Source organism: Trichoplusia ni, chromosome 2 (genome assembly GCF_003590095.1).
Source record: "Trichoplusia ni isolate ovarian cell line Hi5 chromosome 2, tn1, whole genome shotgun sequence".
Classification (NCBI taxonomy): Eukaryota; Metazoa; Arthropoda; class Insecta; order Lepidoptera; family Noctuidae; genus Trichoplusia; species Trichoplusia ni.
The window spans coordinates 6,998,895-7,015,158 of record NC_039479.1 but is presented as its reverse complement, the minus strand read 5'-3'; the positions used below and the strand labels follow the sequence as shown (position 1 = coordinate 7,015,158).

Below are 16,264 nucleotides of genomic sequence, written 5' to 3'. Positions count from 1 at the left end.
GGGAATTTTGGGGAATGGAAAATATAAGAGTTTGAGTATCTACACATTTGTTTTGGGGATATTCGACTACTTATGTGATTCTGTCATGGTTTTGAAGTAGAAAAATCTCATTACGTATTTACGTCGTTCCTATAAATCTAAGAGATTAATAAGGCACGGTTCTGTAATATTGTTCGTTTTATGAACGATAAAAAGTCAAACTTTGTTATTGGCAAAATAATATGGTGGTGTCTGGGGCCCAGCGTAAAAATTCTTTTTACAAAATGTAACAAATTAAAAAAAAACTAACAAAATAAAAATACTATGACAGCTCCGTTTTTTTCATAAAGCTGAAATTTCAAAAACAGTTTTACTTTGTCTAAAAATACGAAACTTTTAAACTTAGTCAAAAATTATTTTGTTGAACTCTCAACTAACAAAATTTTAGTAAATAATGTGGCCATGTTCAGCTACAGCAAGCTTATTTTGTTACTTTTTTTATAAGCTTAGCTTTTGTTATTGTCGTATTGGGACAAAGTCGTTCGACAACGAAAGAAAAACAAAAAACATATGACGCAGTAAGGAGTACCTATTTTCATAGCTTTAATTTTTTTCTAAGTTTTAATTAATATCTAATAGAAACAGTAACAAACCTCTTTACGTCTGTCAAGATTATAACTACGTACTGTACGTAGATAGGTATATATTTGTTTAGTAGGCTCTCGACTGTATTAGAGGAAGAGCTTCCTGAGTGGACACTCCGCTCTCGCTGCTTACACCATGATCTATCTAGCTGTAAGTATTATAATACTATTATTTTTTTCTCCGGGGTAGTCAAATGACTTTAACCAACTAGAAGGGCATTGTGAGGTGCAATGTCGGAATCCTGCCTAGATGAAAACATTTCAAGCCTCTTCAACTACCTGAGCCAGATTCACAGGAATAGGTCGATCGTCCTAAACATTCTGCCTGTCCTATAAAGGTGCCGGTAATCCGGAGAACTAGATGCGCTACGCTAAGAGCTAATCTCCTTTTAGCAAACTTTGTTGAATGAAAACTAAATCTTAAAGAAACATAAATTTATAAAGCATTTTAGGTCTAATTTAATATTAATTTTTGAGTACAGAACATTGCATTATTGAGTAATTTTCCGAAGTTATATTGCTCATACTGCTTAATACTGCTCATACTGCTTAATGCTTAATACTTACAAAAACAAACATTTTCTCCAAGAAAATTACTGTTCATACTATAAAGAAAAACTTGTTACTCTCGTCAACCTAACGTCAGTGCTGTTTCATGCGTCGTATTAATCATCATAACTTTTTTACAACTCACTTTACGGCTTCCTAGAAGAAAGTTGTACATTTCAACGCGTTGTATAATCAGTGTCTTACTGCTACTAAACCTGATTCTAATTTAATTAATACTGAGCTTAGTTTTGGACGCATTTACCCGTAAAATCTAACATTAATCTATTACTTTTGCTTTTTACTACAAGGAAAAACGACTATCGCACAGCGAACTGATTACAGTAATTCATACGTTAGCCAAATTCACGGGAGGATTTGATTTACATTGAAATCTCTTGCACTTGGAACAAGCGTTTGTTGATCCATAAAAATAGGAGGTTGATCCCGCAGCCCGTGAAGCGGATAGGTCATGAGTTTACTCACACGTATTTATCGGGATGGGTCAGGGAAAAAAAGAACTGTTTAGTCCGTCACACAGATTTTCCAAGGAATATTGGATAAGTAGTTTTTCTTTTGCCACCCTTAACCTAATACCCGACTAGTTTTGGACCCAACCGGTCCTTAATCATGACCTGACACGACGAGGGGGTAACCAGTTTATCCGCTAACTCGTATTCACCCGCTTTTTCTGAGGCTACTGCTTTATCCTATACTGATTCAGTATTTTATTCCCCAGTTGTACCTAGAAGGCCGCATGACCTGGTCGGGCACGCGTGTGCTGCGCCACGTGCTGCAGTTCGGCGTGCTCATGATGAGCTGGTTCACCGCGCTGTCCCGGATCAGCGACTTCAAGCACCACTGGAGTGATGTGCTCGCTGGATATTCCCTGGGCACTGTTATCGCTGTTATTATGGTAAGTAATCATTAATTGTTTTTGAATGGCATATATGCGTGAAACATCAAATGTCTTGAAGCTGATCTATTCTTGTTTTTTTTTTGTGCAGGATGCCTTCTTTTTATTTCGGAGAATTTCTGAAATAGATATTAAAAAAAAATGTTCTTTACACAATAGCTGTTAAAATGCAATTAGAACATAAACATGGTCAATAAATGATGAACGTATGTATATTGAATCAATAATTTGATCCAAATTTTCACCTAACCAGCGGTACTCAACAATTTTCTTATACTCATTAAAGACGTCTTTTTCTATTCCAGTGGACATGGTGCACCGATGTAGTTCTGAAGAAGAAGAACCACACCGCGTTGCCTCAGTTCGAGATCTCAGTGACCGGCCAACAGATGCAAACGCCGCGTTAAATAACTATATTACGTAGCTAAGTTACTGGTCGTATCTTCACGGCTCACTTTAAGGGTTCTGCAGTGAAATAAGTACAGCTTTTCATCCTTTACTAGGTACTGAAGAGGGATTCATTGCACCGTTCTAAAGTAAAGCGTTTCCGTGAGCTGTGGAAGCGAGATGGCGCTCTACCAAATGTAAAGCGGCGTCTGTTTTCTTCAACTGTAATGATCGAATATTACAAGTCATGTTAGAGTGAAGGCGAAATCTATGAGAAGCAAAATTTAAAAAGATTGACAACCAGTGTCACCAATGGATACCGTGTTTCCCAAAAAATGGGTTATGGAGATCAGATAGGCAATCACTCCATGTAAAATACGGTTTTCAGTCAAATCTGGTGAGACTAGATGTCAACCTTAAAAGTAATGGGTTAAGGTTGAAAATGAAAGCGTTTTTGTCTCTGCCTACCCTTTACACAAGTGAGCGTGAAGGTTTGACTATTAGTTATGATAACTATAGTTATTTATAATTATGTATGACTGTGTTACATGCGTTGTATCAACGTTTAGATTAGGTATATTATTTAATGTGATATCAATAATTTAAGAGTATATTTTTGTATAAATTAATAAAGTTTATACAATCTCAAATACCACTTTTGTTTTTCTTCTTGGTGATGTTGGATCAGGCTGAAAAATGGAGTATTTTAATGTCCTTAATTTGCGACAAGCGAACTTATTATAATAATTATTTAACATTCATTTTGCAAACTACAAAATACCGATGTATGAAGCAAATTCCCATTTTGAGAAAGCAAAAAAATAGATAGCTTATCCGATCATTTTGTTGATAAATGTGTAATGATTTGTCAAAGTTTAAATTCATTGAAGAAAACCTAACCATATTATACGCATGAAAGTTAATTACACACTCATACTACCCATTACATTACAAATACCATTACAAATAGTACACACCACATTAACCTCCAATAGCTGTGTAGATCGCTGATTAGATTAGATAAAACTAATTGGCACTCAGCTGTCATAATGTGATATGAATGGATTGCTTAGATTAACAATGGCTAGTACTAGTAATAGTGAGTAGTAGACTTGGCTCAATTTATACCGCCGCGGAATGGAACGGAATGGAAATTTTTGTACATCGCATAATGAACTTTATGTCAAGTGTATCTATACTGATATGTAAAGCTGAAGAGTTTGTTTGTTTGTTTGTTTGAACGCGCTAATCTCAAGAACTACTGGTCCAACTTGAAAAATTATTTTTGTGTTGAATAGACCATTCATCGAGGAAGGCTTTAGGGTATAAACCATCACGCTGTGACTAATAGGAGCGAAGATACAAAGGGAAATGTGAATAATTATTTAAATACAAATAACATTTAAACCACCATTTCTATCATGCACAGAAAAGAAAAGTGTTTCATAAAATATTCATAGCCAACGTATTGAGAGAAATAATTTGCTATGAAAATATGAGCAGGCGTTTAAACTTTCTCGTTTGTTTAATTACTGTGAAATTTTGCACTTTCAAACGACTATTTTATTCTTTGATAATATCCTACGTGATATTGAGTGAAACTAAAAATAACAATCATGTGTTTATAAATAAATATATTTGCAGTATGTTAAACACAAAGTACCTGTAATTGTTTTCATGTTTAGGTACCGCAAAAAAATGTGAACTGCGAGTTTTAATTTGTTAATAATTAAATGAAAAAATCATTTTATTACTTATCCATTATCTTTTTAAAACATATCTCTCTTATGCTGTTATAAAATATAATCTATAAATAATTTCCGAACCGAAACACTCGTTGATGTCTTTTCTACTGAGAGATTTGATTTTTCGGATTTTGAGAAAACTGTTTGGTATTAATTAATATCCTTGTTAATTTTTTTATTTTATGTGGTCCATTAAATACTTAAAATTATTATTATATAATAATATACTTAACTAAACTTAAAAAATAAGTGTTGCATTGAGTGGTATCTGAACCTTAAACTAGGAGTTGTTAATTCGATAAAAAGGTGACAAAATGAGCCTATCTAAATTCAAGTATTAATATCAAAATTAATTAAAAGACATCTTGTACTTTATTGCAAACTTAATCAATGAAATGGAAGTTACACTTTATATGGCACCTGCGGCGTTGTGTACATAATTTTCTTTTCGATCAGAAAGTTTTAGGGGCATTGTACTACTATTTACATACAATTAAACACAATAAGAAACGAATCCCTAGGCCTTACGGAGCATTATTTCACCGTCCACTATACCCTGACCATCTTATTACTATACGTAAACACTATGCCACGTAAAACTCAACTTCATTCACCTGACATAAGAGTCAAATTCCAAAAACTTGTATTAATGGAGAAGATTTTCACCTGGTTATTTAAAATCAACTTTAAAATTATGACTATTAGGTATGATTTTGTTTGTGTGTGATGTGTGAAGAGGCTCGCGTAAGATTGGTAAGGTTTACTTTCGCCAGCGGCGGGCGGGCGATGTCGGTCGGAATGCCCGATGTGCCGACTAGCCACGGTGCCGTGTCTACCGGCAACACAAAGATTATGGATTTGTAGAGATAGGGGATTAGGTAGAATATGTTACGTATACTCTACATAGTTATCCAATAATCTGATAGGTTTTCGAAAATTATAATTCTGTGATCTTATATAGTTGTATCAGTGAGTGCTGTGGAGTTTCTCACTGGCGAGATTTATGGGTTTGGAATGTAGTGAAATGTTATCAGAACGTGAATCCAAAAGAGCTTCCTACGTTCTAATCGTTCTAAATATAGTCAAACTCAATAAAGTTATAATAAACTTTTGGTAGATGCAATTATTAAGAAACACACATAATGTAACTTCAAAGACTAAAATAAAAATGTAATTTCCATTACTTGTTCTAGGCTATTGGACAATCCAATATATTTTTAAACAAACAATCACTTTTGTAATAAAATCTCAAATATGAGATGAGATTTAAAAGCAGTCGTTCATCCTCATAGAGGCTCCATGCAAGTATGCACGAAATAACACTTCACTTAACAGGTTCTTTGTAGAGTCGACAGCGGGCCCACAGTAAACAATCGCGGACAGTCCTCGCCCGTGCCCCGCGAGAGCCGCGCGCCTCGACGACACCGCAAATGACCTAACAGGTGTCTGTCATACTAATTTAAATATCGAATGAGAAAAAAAAGAAACAAGATTCGTTCGTTTGCTTTTTTTATTATATTTTTTTTCTCACAAAGTTTTAATGTACCGTTGTGTAAATTCCGTTATACGTGTGTATTGTGCTGTGGGATCCAATGGACTGTTCTCGTGGAAAATGGTTTTAGACGCTTGCATCTCGCATGTATTCCGTTTTTGACGTTTACATGACGTTTCTATTTGGTTTGGAATTTTGGATGTATAGATTTTGACCTGTGCTTTATTTTTTTTTTATTCGTCTATTTTTTTATTCATGTTTACTTGGTGAAATAGGTACGTATAGTTAGTGTGAAGTTATCGAGCAGTTAAATACACCGTTACGTTATGTTACTAGAGGTTATAAGTCAAGCGTCCTTACAAGGTTGTGCTAAGTTGGTATCACTGACATGTCTCGTTTCAAATGGACAGGTGTTTCCATTTATACCTCGTCGTTAAGTAAATACAGACAAGATTGGTGTCAAATAAATTTCTTGTAAAGATTTAATACTATGAGCACATCTACTTACTCTCAGAACTAAATGTCTTAAAATGAAAACTTTACCAAAACTTAACTGTAATGACAATACAAGCACACTTGATTTTTTTGCAATAATTAAAGTTATTAAAATGAACAAACAAACACAATAGGTCTTAAAATATTTGTAATATTCAAAATACCTGAATAGTAAAGTGTAATTCAACTAAAACCAATGTCAAAAAATTACCAATTTCAGTCTAGGCGGAGCAACAACCGACCTTGGGTATTAGGGCATATAAAAAAAACGAAGGAACCATAAAGAAAAGTAATTAAAATCGTTATCAATACCCGTATTGCGACCGTCTGTATGTATGTCACTAACCACTTAACACAAATACGATAAAGTTACTTAATCGTATCGAAACTTTTTGCAAATTGTCTTACATTCATTGACTGTGACCAAATATGTAAATTCGCGCGTTTTATGTATCTGACATCTGTTCGTTCTATATTTAAAATTGTACTATAAATTGCCAATTACAAAAAGAGGTCAGATTTGAAGAACGAACTTTTTTCTTTCCATAATTTTAGATCACCAAAATGTGACTAAAAATTATGTTTTCGCAATAAATATATTATGTTGGTTTTGGACAGAGTTAAGTTCTGCCACACAGCAAAGTAGATTAATAAAAATCATTATTGATGGCATTATTTTTACTCATAAACTTAAAACAACAATCTCCAGTTAGATAAAATACCTTAGCCCGTTGTTGATCAGATGTCATCTTCGGAAGCAGTTAGCCCTTCACCCAAACTACATGAATGAAATCATAATTAAATTTGCGAGATCATAAACAAGTATCAAGTAATGTTGAATGAAACGAAAAGATACTTGAAATCATTGAGCAACAAAAATGTCAGGGACTTCTGATCATAAATTATTTTACACTAAATATTATGGCGGATAGCGTCCAAATATTGCACAAAGAATAGATAAGAATTGAGAGATTAATCATAAGGCACTTTATTATGAAAGCCTTGGACTATTACTTTCTGAATTTTAGCTGCTAATTTATGAGGACAGTGGAATTTGGTGTGACTTAGAAACTACCAATTTATAGTTCAATTTTAACATTATAAGTGCTAAGATTAAGATTTTTTATTTTATTTACGTCAATGCTATGCATGCAATAAATAACCTCACGTATAGTTATCCCCCTAAAGTTGATTTTATTGTGGGAAAAGGTTAATTTGACAAGAGAATAGATTTTCCCAAAGGCGTAATTAATGCCCATTTATTCTAAATTATTTTCTAGTCTTTGACGTGTCACAGTAAATCCCTCAATTCGTTGTGCATTTTAGCAAAGGCTTCCCCTAGCTATTTTCGTTGAGTTCTAGCACGAACTAATTTCCTAAAAGCAGTTCCCGATACAATACTTTTAGTGGCAATCGTTAATATTTCACTCAATTTTTTCTATATTTGTTATGAGCATGTCGCCAGAATACAATTTAACAAACAATTACAGTTCTTTTCACAATAATCATTTCTCTACTTATGTACACCTAGAAACGTACATATATGCCTGAATCTATTACAACGACGAACATTCACCTGTTACCCATAAATACCTAAGCAGGTCTTACTAAAGAATTTTAATAGAGTGTAATAATCTTCATGAGTGTCACATATCATAACAGATTAAATATGTAAAAGAAGGAATGTGTTATAAGTTCAAACATTTTCTAAGCTGTCTGTCGTTTGCCTTCGCCTTATGTTGTTGATGTGGGCAAACTGCATGCCATCTACTGCGCGTGCGCGACGAACTAGTGAGGGGACACGGAGTTAATTATTTATTTATTTTGCAAACATGTTGAAGAATATTACAACATGACAAAAGTGCTGTACAGTTAAATAAAATACCTCAGTAATAAGTATATTATCAGTTATTAACCATCGAAAACAATTGAACTTCATGTAAACTATAGTTTCATAATGTAGGTTTCTAAAAGTGAAAATCAGCTAAATGTGAAAAATATTAAAAAATCTTAGAATAATAATTCAAAGATAGTATACACCACATCCGTGTACAATAAACTGTAATTTCATTGAATTTAAAATCGATATCATTGTTAAATCTATTTATAGAAACACATTATATTAATAGAGTAACACGATCTTATATTAAATGGAATATAATCATCGTGTACTGAATATAAACAGCGTCACGCGCGTATCCCCAGAGAGGTTAGTTAAAGTTTACTGTGAACTGATTCCAACCTAACTGTACACAGTTAGGTGAAGGAAAAAATATTCATAGTTCTATAATACAGCAATATACCAAAATGGTTTCTGAATGGTAACACGGTCGTGCTGCGTGCGGTGTCTATTTTAGATTAAACCTGTGTTGAATAATAAAGTGATCTCATTCAAATATTATTTTCGTGAGATTTAAACTAACCCCAGGTCTAAGCCTGCGTATATTGGGTCCAGACTAAATGGAATTGAAATGAGCTTTATAAATGGTTACTTTCGCATTTATCACACTGCATATGTGTGCATGTTTTGATGTTTGTTACCTCTTCACCCCCACAGCTGGACCAATTTTGATGAAAATTCGTAGGGAAGTACCATACGGTTTCCATCAAAACCTCGTGGTTAAAACGAGTATAGCATATTCTACGTACTTACTAAGATAATATAAATAAAATATTTTGTTCTACAAATATAAAGGTGCACTTATACATGTCAAATTAAAAAGCTAGCTGGAGTCGTTCTTTGCTTACTCTGAAAAGAAACGTCAAAAACTCAGAACTGGCGTTTAAGTAATCCGAGAAGCATTATGAACTGAAATTGTCACACTGTAAACAACGCACAACACTACATAATTAACGAGATCAGTATATGACAGCGACTATGCAAATATGCGATAAGGCGTGCGTGTCTCTCATGAATACTGTCATGACCACAGAGTTGTGGTCGTCCGAACATGTCGCTCTGCCCGACTTACACTTAGATACCCTAGTTCTGTAAATATGGAATAGTTTTCCTTAATATATCTAGGGTATGTTTTGTAAGCTGCCTCTTCAGTGAAAATGACAAACTGTAAAGGGTATCGTTTCAGGGTAGCTTTAATCTCGATGACAGTGCAATTTACAACTATTAAACGGTTGGACCGATTTTGATAAAATTTAAATGGAGTGACATTTAAAAACGTGGGTTCTTAAATGTTTTGAATCTGTTATTTTATTTAAGAATGTTTTGTAATGAACAGAAACTACATATGTACAATAAAAAAGTCAAGCCTAAGCCCAACTGGAAACAATCAGGTTTCCTTACAAATATAATAAATTGAGACGAATTTGCAAGAACCAGTGGTCGCCCATCAAATGTGTTACCATTTATAAAATCAAGAAATTAAGTCAAAGTTGAAAACGTTTTACCCTCTCCTTCTATTAGAGAGTTTTCTTTTATTTCTTCCACTTTTACTCAAACACCTTTGAAACTTTATAAAATGTTGGTAACATCTCACGCTCAGCAGTTATGTCATAAGTTATGACATAAACCACCATCGATTAGCCTCGCTTGAACTTCTCTTTATTACATTATATTTATAACAAATCGATTTGAAGTCTTTTACTTGTTTCCTTGGTGATGTAAGTAAATGTTCAGTTTATATTGTCTAGTAAAGGTTTAAAGTAGTCTTGAAAATGGCTTTTCTTATAGATTTTTGTGTATTTGTTGAGATTTGCCGTATTTTCTATGATTTTATGAGGTTAAATAGCAGCTATTTTGCGTAATGAAAAACTAATTAACAAAATTGGTCCATTTAGTAGCTTTAAATAAAGAGGTGACAAACATAAAAAATACAGAAGTATTGAGAACCTGCTCCTTTTTTTAAAAGTCGGTTATAAATTCAGTTTTAATGGTTGCGTTTTGACTAATCTTGAAAAATGATATATAAAAAGTTACGAATGTATAGTATTCATATAAGAAATCGACTTTTTATATTGATTAAGTTTATGAACGTTGTTACGTTCACATACGCAAAAAATGCAACGACAAACACATACAAAGCAAACGTACTCTAAAATCCAGCTGATCTACAAATAAAACAAAAAAAAACTGAACCGAATAGAACAAAAAATATCAACAACACGGCACCTGCTACCTACTCCATTAAGAAATCAGTAAAAGTAGTTTTTAGGAATCATTCATAGTCATCCCACGCGACGCCCACGCCCGCGCAGTATCGCCGGAGTTGACCAACGCTGGCCAAAAACTTCACCTACGTCCGTCACCATGAAAAGTCGCTTTCAAAATCGATTGTATTGTACCTACTTAATCGAAACCTTTTTTAGAATGCTCACTAGCGTTCGCTCTATTTTTAGGAGATTAGGAGAGAATTAATCATCATAAAATTATTAAATCCTTGTCTCTTAAGGATTCTGTAACCAAAGGGAAATGGAAGCATATTACTGTCTGCCACCATGCTTTATCTCATAAACTGTGAAAACTAGATATTCAGAATTTTCGCAGATCATGTATTTCTATTGGTTTCGAATGAAATTTATTTGCCACCCAACCAATTTATTTTTCATTGGCCTATTTGATTCAGTACCGCGAGTCCGACTATACCATTCTTTAAACAATTACAAAAATAAATGAAAACGCCCTCGTAAATATTATTACATAATTAAAACGAATGAAATCATGTTTTGTATTTTTTCTTCGTTTTTTTTTAGTTCATGTTATCATAAGTTGATTAGCGCATGTGGCATTTCACACCATAAAGGTTACCTTTAATCTAAGCAAGGTCGTTCTCAAATACGAAAATTAAATTCCGCATTCTATTGGACACTGCCTGATGTTAATTTTAATATACATAATGCTAATTAGTTACAGAATATAAACGATACGAGATCCGGTAATATTATAAATATCGAAAACATTAAACATAATAGAATATCCAACTTTGGTTTGAGAATTCAGCAAAATAAAATCGAAACGTTTTTCTAAACTGGTTTTTATTTGCGACTAATTACTTAATTGTTAATGTTATCTTTGTAAAACAAAAACTAGGAGTAATTAATGAATTAATCCCACGGTTGTCTTAACTATTTTGGATTCGGTAGAGTTGTGGTGTTAATAATTATTATTTACTCGAAAATAGCCTTTGCACTGTCAGTCAATGTTGTCACTAAAACGTTGTTTTATAGCAATACACGTAATTATTGTTTATAATAGATTTAAAACAGTATTTCAAAACAAAAAAAAATCTATTTTTGAAATAGTAGTAATTCATTGTAAAAAGTTTAGATATAAGTAATTTTTGACAGTTCTGAATCAATGATTCAATTATTTTTTTTTTTAAATTACCCAAAAAAGTCTTCAATAATTTATTACTGGCCTGTCCCATTAAGCTTAACGTGCACAATATTCTCTCTTAAGTCCTACAACGTATACGTAGACACGTGAGAACTATACACACCAACAGTAAGTACTCGTACCAACAATAAAATTATGTGTATATCGTACTTCAGTGACACCTGTAGCTAAACACATGTTTAACAGTAACCTTGTTTGTATTTGTCGTATCTGTTCGTATACCACCGTTACTTATTTATGGTGTAACATACTCTGTAGCCTTAAATTTACTAACCGTCTCTGGTTAAACCCAGCATGTACTAAATCGTAATAGTAAAAGCCTGATAAAATCTTTCCTTTTTGTATAACTCTTTAAACAACTTCTTTAACCAGTGTAAAAAAAGTATCTATTCACAGCAAAGGGCGCATTGGAAAACGAAAAAAGCGTCATTAAAAAAAAAATATTGAGTTTATTTTGAAACGTTCATAGATAGAATGCTAAACGTTCGATATTCAAAGTAGAATTCGTTGGGTTTTTAAGCACCATGTTTTGTTTATTTTATTTTTTTATTATGTGTTTGGCATAATTAGCCGCACTTATGCTAAATTATAGGGATTGATGTGTTAATAAAAGTAGAAATATTTAATTTATTTAAATTTTTAATTAGCGACTGATTAGTGATGCAAATGTATTTTATTATCATCTGTGCTTTTATCGGTATTACATAAACAGTCTACTAATCGCCTAATTAGTATAGTCATAAAACAGTGAGTATAGGTCGTCCTTCGAACGTGTAATTTGTATAAATAAGATTTAATGTGGTATTAGACTTAAAATCGAAGAAAAGTTGGATGCGAAAACCAATAGAAATACGAAGATAAAGCGCATCAATGATGGTGAACGTAACGTAGACTATTACCAAATTGAATGTGAATTTTTATTATGACAACAAAAAATAAACTAGTAATCAATAGTTTTGGAAATCAATATGGCGGAGAATAAGAATTAATGGGTGAAAGATATTGCTATTGCCTGGTAAAAAAATGATAAAATTAATTTAAAATCACATATATACCTATTAAATACCTTAAGCCTATTCGTATTAAAAATGGTAAAGGTAAAACTCGTATGTAACATACGTGCAATAAGCTACAGTCATTTCCTACTTTAATAGATTACGTAAACTCCACTAGTCTACCTTACATAGTCAGATTTGCCATATTTCATACATTTTTATCAAACAAACTAAAATAGATCTAAAGTAAAATCTTAGAGTAACTTGAAATCCTGAATTTAGCGATAGATGAATAATGTTTTTTACCTATTTAAATAATAAATGTTTGTAAACTCAGAAGATTCATTTCTTATAACCTCGTTCTGTATTCTGATCCCAACTCAGAATATCGTATGAATCTTTTCTTGATTAGGTACGTATCAATATTCGAACCCCCAAGTAATCGATAAATACTTAAATTTTTCAATCAATTGTTACAACTCACATGACTCTGTCATAACATATTTCGTCAACCATTTATACCAATATCGTGCTACTTGCATCGTTAATCGGTAACCAACACGTTGTAATTGACATAGTTCGAACCCATACCAATACATAGAGACACACTTACAGAGTCTTACAGCTTTAGAACGAGACAGCGCTCTACACGATGTAAGACGCCATCTCGCTTCCACACTCCTACTTTAGCAGGTAGTAGTAGACACTTTGTCTTAGAAAACGTATGGGGAACATAAATATCGTAAGCTATCATTATTCCGGCACGTTTCTATGATTTGTGTTCGATGTCGAAAGGTAATATTGACGGTTGAATACGTAAGTGACCTGACGAGGATGCAATTATGATTATGGTTGTTTTCAACATCATACTGAATAGTAAAATTAAATATTAGTGTTTGCCTGTAAAGTTAGAGTAAGAGTATATTTTTCCCATTTAATTAGAGTGTGCTCTTTTTTTTCTGGTATGTGCTGTTTTATAGCTGGTTATTTATTGAGAACCGGCGCGGCGTGGTGGTAGGTCGATCTAAACGATTACCAAGTGGATTTAACTGTGGTCCAAAATAGAGAATCGTGAAAGGAATTTAGTAATTTAAGGAAATCAATCAACGTACTCAAGTTGAAATTGATATCTCTAAGTTACATTATTTATTGATGCTTCAAAAATCACTTCACCAAAAAATTAAGGGTAAACGCAAATTTACGTAAATAAAATCCAATGAGCTTTCCAAAGCAGGACTAATTCGGAACGCAGCCATAATGAGTGACCGCAACACGCATGCGCGGCGCGAAAATCAAAAAGCAAACGTCAAATTGGATGTCATTAATCATAATAGTGGAAACGAAAGTGATATTTACAGTAAATAAAATTAGTTTTTGATACAAATATCCTTAAACGTGGTTTATTTTTTGAGTTTTGTTTATTTTCTGGAACTGTATTATGGTTCTTACATCGATCGCTAATGACTCGAGGAGTAGAGGTGGTCTCTTACGTATTTAATAAGTTTTCATTACATTTACCTTCTGATTTATTATTTAGCCTTATAATAATTATTCTATATTCTAATACCCGTATCTATTAGCAGTAGATTCTGTTCCTAATAATAGTGAAATGAGTAGTTTCCTTACTAAAACGAAAAAAGTTTCTAACTTTTTGTACACTGTATTTAAACACCAGTAAGAAGTCAATTCAAAAGTGAAAATGTTTTTAGTATTTCATCCCACTTACATCAAATCTAAAATCCAATTTAAAATTAACACGCGAAAAATACTAGAAACAGTCGTGAATATTCTAAAAATGAACTGAAACACGCTATGACGAACATCCGATAGTATTTGTATCTAGCATTCTAGATCTAGCATTGTTCATTAAGATTTATGCATGCACGCATGTGTGTACGTATGGTATTCAGATTACCAGACCAGTACACTTACTGTACCTCTTAAAGTAAATCTTCGTAGGTATAGAAAGAGATGCCGCTATATTCGTGTAGTGCTCTGTCCCGCTTCCTCGATAACAACAGTTTTACTCTAAACGTCAGTGGTAGGCGCCTAGGATGTCGCTTTTTGTTTATGCTGATCATATGTCGATTGATCACACTTTCTTTGACGGTATGTATGTTGATCACGACGTTATTTGCATCGTTATTTTAATTACTTGTGCCGTCATTCAATGTTAGAACATGAATGAACTTAAAAAAAACTGTTGAATGACATGAATACAGGTTTTGTTAATTATCTAGCCTTGTAACAAATAATAAGATTGAAAATTAATTTACTAACAATCTTTACGTTTATTATTGTTCCGAAATAAGCGAATATTATTTAGTGCCACTAGTAATCTATCAGCCGGATCTATAATTATGAAGCAATTCACGATAAAGTTACGAAAGCTTTTAAATATTGAACGTATAATATCACGTCAGGTCAATGGACTGGTCATTTGAGGGGAATCTTGGATCAATACCGTCGCGTGACCGCAGTAGGGTTGGCCATGAATTTGGATACTAAACGGTACATACTCCACCCGTGATTGTAAAATGCTCTAGCGGCTATGCGAGTAACGTAAGACTTCTATATTGTCTTTAAGATGTAAAATGTAGCGAAATAGTTAAAAAAAAAACATTTTGATAACATCCAACGAGCGAATCTTGTGTCAAATTAAAAAGTGTTCTTTATTGCTTTTTTTAAATTAATTGAAGAACTTACAGTTAACCTATACGAGATTGTTACAGGCATCCAAATGTGTGTTTAAATGATAGTGAAGTGACAAAACGTTAGTGTTGTGCCTAGTGTTGTTATTATGTCGTGAAAACAGCTGTTACTTACAATGTATCGGCCGAATTTCTACGAGAGCACGTGCTTTCGTTGCAACGAGATCGTCTACCAAGTCGATAGGGTTGGACCGCTGAAGGACTTCACGTTTTTCCATAGTGGCTGCTTCAAATGCGCTGTTTGTGGGACCAAGTTGACGTTAAAGGTGAGTTTGGATATTAATTACGTTAATAGAATTAAAATGGTAATAGAAAGTCGAACTTCAAAAAGTTTTTAAAGTTGCCTTTGAAAAGGCAACTTTGAAAAGTTAATCAAACAAAGATACTTCGTCAAAATGAAAGTGAATAAAAATGTTATTTATGTCCATAGTATATTAGAATTCGTTAAACAACAGTTATTGAGCTGATTTGCCATCGGAGAATTCCAAAACAAGACTGTTTTAAAGTCACTCATCAATATTTCCTTTTGTGTTGATTCTCGCACTGGCGTGAAGCATTTCATGACTGTAAAACGTAAACAAACCAGACAGACAGACAGACGAGAACACACATACAATAAAACAAACGAAATCCAAAAAGGATTCGAATTCAATGTAATTTTCTCACTTGCGCTTCAAATACCTACTTAATTCTTACAAAAATCAATCACCACCCTTTTAGATACCGATTATTCCACTTCTAGAATATAATCTTAGTTTGAAAGCCGATTCATTCATCACGGCTGTGATACGACAGCCGCAACAGTAATTGATAGTTAGTAGAAATACTAGGCTTATGTTTTGATGTTATCCTGTGCTAACGGTAACCATCTGCACGAAAGCTGCTTCATTTGCTAACAGGATCAAATTCCTCAAACTATATAGGGTTTACGAAAATACGTGGTAAGATCTTTGAATAACTAGTCTAAAATTGGTGATAGAATCGTTTTCTATAAAGTGCTCTGG

At 33.2% G+C, this 16,264-nt stretch overlaps 2 protein-coding genes across 5 annotated transcripts in view; both read left to right on the top strand.

The window, feature by feature from the left end:
• Positions 1 to 718: 718 nt before the first annotated feature.
• Positions 719 to 2,915, top strand: LOC113505609 (putative phosphatidate phosphatase). Its single transcript, XM_026888400.1, has 3 exons — positions 719 to 774; positions 1,909 to 2,085; positions 2,391 to 2,915. Exons 1-3 carry the CDS (start codon positions 760 to 762, stop codon positions 2,490 to 2,492), a joined length of 294 nt encoding a protein of 97 aa, XP_026744201.1. The 5' UTR covers positions 719 to 759; the 3' UTR covers positions 2,493 to 2,915.
• Positions 2,916 to 5,372: 2,457 nt separating this feature from the next.
• The window catches only part of LOC113505572 (hillarin), a 59,846-nt gene continuing 48,954 nt past the window's right edge, over positions 5,373 to 16,264 (top strand). Inside the window, exons 1-2 of one of the 4 annotated variants that reach the window (XM_026888361.1) lie at positions 5,373 to 5,659; positions 15,282 to 15,526. In XM_026888361.1, the coding sequence (XP_026744162.1) occupies positions 15,377 to 15,526 (150 nt within the window). In that variant the 5' untranslated portion in view covers positions 5,373 to 5,659; positions 15,282 to 15,376. Of the gene's footprint in view, positions 5,895 to 5,965; positions 5,985 to 15,281; positions 15,527 to 16,264 lie in introns of those variants that run through there. The other 3 variants (XM_026888376.1, XM_026888368.1, XM_026888381.1) reach the window with 3 other exon arrangements.